Below are 5,000 nucleotides of genomic sequence, written 5' to 3' on the forward strand. Positions count from 1 at the left end.
CAGCGGGCCCTGTCGCTCTCCAGGACCAGGGTTGGAGGCCACTGCTGTACAGGCTAGCTGTAGTCCTGATTCTCACCCAGTGCATGCTGGGATATGCTCCAGCCCCCTAAGGGACCTTGTTCAGGAATAAATATAAAGATAATGGTGGATTGTCGGTTTGATAATGGATGGATTGTCGGTCAGATGATATCGGATATCGCTGTGATGTGCTCCTGGCTGCATTACCGCGCAGACTCCGGCGCTTTCCGTGGGTGAACAGTCGTTTCCGGATCGTAAATCCCGAATATGAGATGGGATTTATCAGCGTCACGTTTGACGCGTCTCATTACAGCGCTGCGGTGGCTCATTAATTAAAGTAAATCAACACGCGCGTCTTAACGGCACGCCGTCAACGGGAACGCCGGGAACGCCGGTGGCTCCTTCACCCGCGGCACGCCAGGAGTCGCCGTGTCGCTCTCCTTCAGTCCGCTGCGGGACGGGGTGTGGGCGGTATATCTAACACTACCTCTAATTGGATTAGATGGGGCACAATTGGTGACTAAATTGGGAGAAAAATGGAAAAATCTGAAACGCCAAACCCCTGACCATCCCTCCCCCAAGTTAGTTTTCTTCAATTAGGCAAATCCTTTTTTCTTTTATTTTTTAGCTGACAGATTTAAGGGGTGTTAAAAGCCTGTGCAAAGTGCGCTAATGCTCTGAAACACTCTTGGGTAAAATACTCTATTCCCATGACTCATCACTACTTAGAAAAGGGCTTTTCGAGGAGGGGTTTGAAGCTCCTGTTGAGTTCTGTTTCCAGCGGGGTCTGCTTTGAGTGGTCGGTGAGGTATCGGACGTTCCTGGGATTTGCCGGGGTTCTGCGAACGCCGTGTACGGGCGATCCTCCGGCATTTCACCGTGTCTGCAGTAGCCTTTTCTCATTTCCCCCATTAAAAACCTGTCCAACTGACTGCGAGACCGCCACTTTTTGGCTGCCGTTTCGTTACCCCTGGGTGTTTAGTCCGGGAGTGGCCATTTTAAAGGTTGGCCTTGAAATTAACTGACTGGAAGAATGACCACTCAGCACAAAATGGCAGCAATACATTCTGCTCAGTAGCGGCAATTCGTTGAATGTATTATATGCACCGTTCCTTTAAAATAGAAATCTCAGGGCACTAATAATGAAGAATTACATAACGTAACATAGTGACAAGAACAGGCCAGTCAGCCCAGCAATGATCGCCTTTTCCCTCCTCTAAAGTGTACCTAGTGCTTAGTTTGCCTAAACGCTAAATAAAGTCGAGCGCCCTATGAAGCCTGGTGTTTCTGCCTCCACTACCTGTCCTGGCGCGCTCACTGTGCCTAGCCGTTGGTAGTCCTTCGTTTTCCCGCACATTAGCTTTCCCTTAGCGATAGCGGGGACATGTGAATGTGTAGCTGGCCGACAGTATCGTGGTGGAATAGCTGAGGTGGCTATACGCACGGGCGGCCTGTTGCGCAGCGGTTAAGCTGAATGACTGGGACCCGCAAGGTCGGTGGTTCGATCCCCGGTGTGGCCACGATAAGATCCACCGTGTCGTTGGGCCCTTGGGCGAGGCCCTTAACCCTTCAGGCGAGGGTTGTCTCCTGCTTAGTCTAATCGACTGTAAGTAGCTCCACCAACATAAAGTCGACATCCACAAAGGTCGGGCCAAAGAGTGAGCGTTGATGGGTGACTGATGGGAAATGCTGTAGTCTCTACTAGCAGTGGCAGGAGGATCAGCTTAAAGTGGTCTCCTAATCGGGCTAACCACTCGCTATGCAAACAGTGCGCTAAACACGAAAGGACAAACTGTTTGAGGAATGTTTAAGAATGCATTGAGCCTCTCGGCTAGGCTAATTTGCGTTTTGTTATGTTCCAGGCTAATTTGCGTTTTGTTATGTTCCAGGCTAATTTGCGTTTTGTTATGTTCCAGGCTAATTTGCGTTTCTTTCCGTTTCAGGCTGATTTGCGTGTTGCTCTGTTTCGGGCTAATTTGCGTTTCACTCTGTTTCAGGCTTCCTCCCAGTCATCGCAACAGCTGAAGTTCACGACCTCGGACTCCTGCGACCGAATCAAAGACGAGTTCCAGTTCCTGCAAGCGCAGTATCACAGGTGGGTTCCAGACTCTGTCTCCCGAACCGCGGCCTTGCCAGCCCGGCTGTGTCGCGGCTGTTATCGGTGATGAGCGGGCGGCATATTATCCGCAAATTACAGGTTTGGATGAATGTTTTGTTTGGTGAAATTTCCTCTCTTTTTTTTCCCCCCAATGCCAGTTCATTCTGTGACGTTTTTATTCGTGATTTTATTAGAATGAGGTATCATGACACCAGACAGGCATGGCGTGACCAATAACTTGCTAGTTGTGCTGATTGCTAAAAGAGCCAGCCCTTGTGATTGGTTCAAACGCATCCATGACAACCCCCCCCCCCCCAGAGAGCCTCAGTCTCAGACTTATTGTTAAATGACCAGTATTTATGTAGCCTTCTGCGCTGCGATCACAAGATGGCCACCACTCTGGGACAAACAGCTCTGCCATTTATGCCATTTTAGCACCCAGCATGCCCTTCCAATATACCTAGACCCAAGATGGCTACTTCCTGCTGGGTGGGATTTTGCAAGTGGAATATTTTTTTTTTTTTTTTTTAAACGTACAACCCTCATGTTCAAAACAACAATGCTGCCGTTAGCTAGGGGCGACTTCACCTTCCGCTGCCCGGGTGAGGCGTTCCTCTCTGGAGCTGGTGGGTGACTGAGAGGCGCCTCGGGCAGATGGGTTTATCAGCTCATCAGTGTGTCTGACTGCAGAGCCTGGCTGCTGACCAACTTCAGAGAGAGCACGGAGGGCAGTTGCGCAATCAAACCTTAACCTCCTAAGACCCGCACTCTTTTTTGGTATGCATTTTTAATTTCTCTTTGCTATTTGGGCTTATTGGGACCTGATAAGTATAAAAACTAAGCATCGTCTTTTGGCATGATGTAGTTTTTGAGAAAAATGATGTCCACATGTGTGGACTCTCGGTCTTAAGAATTAAGTATTATGGTTGTACAGCCCAAAATGTGGAGTCCACGCATGTGTACGCCAGGTCTTGGGAGGTTAAAAAAAGAAAAGAAAAAAAAAAAAACTCAAAACGGTGCATTATGGGATACCAAATATGGGATTGATTGGTTAAAGCAGTTACAAGGTTAGCGCGGATTGCCTGGTTTCCTGCGTCTGAATCCGCTGCTGGTTTTAAGGGTGAAAATTAAAAACCAGCGGGTTCTGGGGGTCCCCAGGACCAGGGCCAGAACTGCCATTCTGGCGTTCGGTCGCCGTTCTTTCCCTGAGAGATGGGCAGCTGTGCTTCTGCATCGAGGCGCGCTGGACGCTGAGGAACGCTGGTGTGATTGCAGCGCTTGTCCAACGAGTCATTCATCGACAGCGGCAAGATTTGGGTCTCAAGATATATATTTTTTTTTCTTCCCTCTCCACTTTTTAAGGGATTAGCCTCTCTCAGGGCTCGGCTGTTCCAGGAATGCCTGAGTCGGTCCTGGTTTTTTGCTCCATCCGAGCTGATGACTACCCAACTGGATTCCTTTTAATTCATTGTAATTAATCGGGGTTAATGAAGGCGGGAGACCACTCAGAGTGTCAGCGTTCAGAATATTCAGCCTCAGATCTTGATCCTCCGCCAGACTCTTCTGGTTGAGCTCAGCTGGAGCGGAAACCAGGAGCGGCTCCGGGACTTCGGGATCGGGGCTCCCCTCCCCCTGCTCTGAATGGACAGTTAAGCTCTGACCAGGACGGTCTTGGTAGCCGTGGAGATGCGGGCGGTACACTCTGAAGGCTTTGTCATAACGTCTCTACAGCATTCTCCCCGAGAGAGACCGCCTGTCAGTTAGTTATTTATTTATTTATTTATTTATTTGGAGCTCCTACTCCTCCTGCTCCCAGTACCGCAAACCCTTTGTAAGACAGCCCTCTGTTCTGTCTGTCTGAGGACTGCCCTGGATTGGCAAATTGGTCGGGTTTTTATTTATTTATCCTAGTTACATTTATTCTTCAAAGGATGTGCGTCAGGCTTCACCTGTGTGTCTGTGTGTCTGTGTGTCTGTGTGTCTGTGCGTCTGTGTGTGAGTGTGAGTGTGAGTGTGTGAGTGTGTGAGTGTGTGAGTGTGTGAGTGTGAGAGTGTGAGAGTGTGAGAGTGTGAGAGTGTGAGAGTGTGAGAGTGTGAGAGTGTGAGAGTGTGAGAGTGTGAGAGTGTGAGTGTGAGACCCCCCCCTTCTCTCACCCTTCCTGGGGGCCCCCTCTTCCACTGCTCAGGTGTGGGAGACGCCGAGCGGCCTGTTAGCGGGGTTAGGGCGGGTTGGGCGTTGTGGGGGTTAGGGCGGGCTGGGCGTTGTGGGGGTTAGGGCGGGTTGGGCGTTGTGGGGGTTAGGGCGGGCTGGGCGTTGTGGGGGTTAGGCGGGTTGGGCGTTGTGGGGGTTAGGGCGGGTTGGGCGTTGTGGGGGTTAGGGCGGGTTGGTTAGGGCGGGTTGGGCGTTGTGGGGGTTAGGGCGGGCTGGGCGTTGTGGGGTTAGGCGGGTTGGGCGTTGTGGGGGTTAGGGCGGGCTGGGCGTTGTGGGGGTTAGGGCGGGTTGGGCGTTGTGGGGGTTAGGGCGGGTTGGCGTTGTGGGGGTTAGGGCGGGTTGGTTAGGGCGGGTTGGGCGTTGTGGGGGTTAGGGCGGGGTTGGGCGTTGTGGGGGTTAGGGCGGGTTGGGCGTTGTGGGGTTGGGCGGGCTGGGCGTTGTGGGGGTTAGGGCGGGCTGGCGTTGTGGGGTTAGGGCGGGTTGGTTAGGGCGGGTTGGGCGTTGTGGGGGTTAGGGCGGGTTGGGCGTTGTGGGGGTTAGGGCGGGTTGGCGTTGTGGGGTTAGGGCGGGCTGGGCGTTGTGGGGGTTAGGGCGGGCTGGGCGTTGTGGGGGTTAGGGCGGGTTGGGCTTGTGGGGGTTAGGGCGGGTTGGTTAGGGCGGGGTTGGGCGTTG

The 5,000-nt window shown here is 52.4% G+C and overlaps 1 protein-coding gene across 3 annotated transcripts in view; it reads left to right on the forward strand.

Moving 5' to 3' along the window:
• LOC133129650 (TLE family member 5-like) overlaps positions 1–5,000 on the forward strand; it is a 38,567-nt gene that overhangs the window by 18,398 nt on the left and 15,169 nt on the right. For all 3 annotated transcript variants that reach the window (XM_061243882.1, XM_061243880.1, XM_061243881.1), the window contains exon 2: positions 2,016–2,113. In XM_061243882.1, coding sequence (XP_061099866.1) covers positions 2,016–2,113 — 98 coding nt within the window. The remainder of the gene's footprint in view (positions 1–2,015; positions 2,114–5,000) is intronic.

Source organism: Conger conger, chromosome 5, assembly GCF_963514075.1.
Source record: "Conger conger chromosome 5, fConCon1.1, whole genome shotgun sequence".
In the NCBI taxonomy this organism is placed as follows: Eukaryota; Metazoa; Chordata; class Actinopteri; order Anguilliformes; family Congridae; genus Conger; species Conger conger.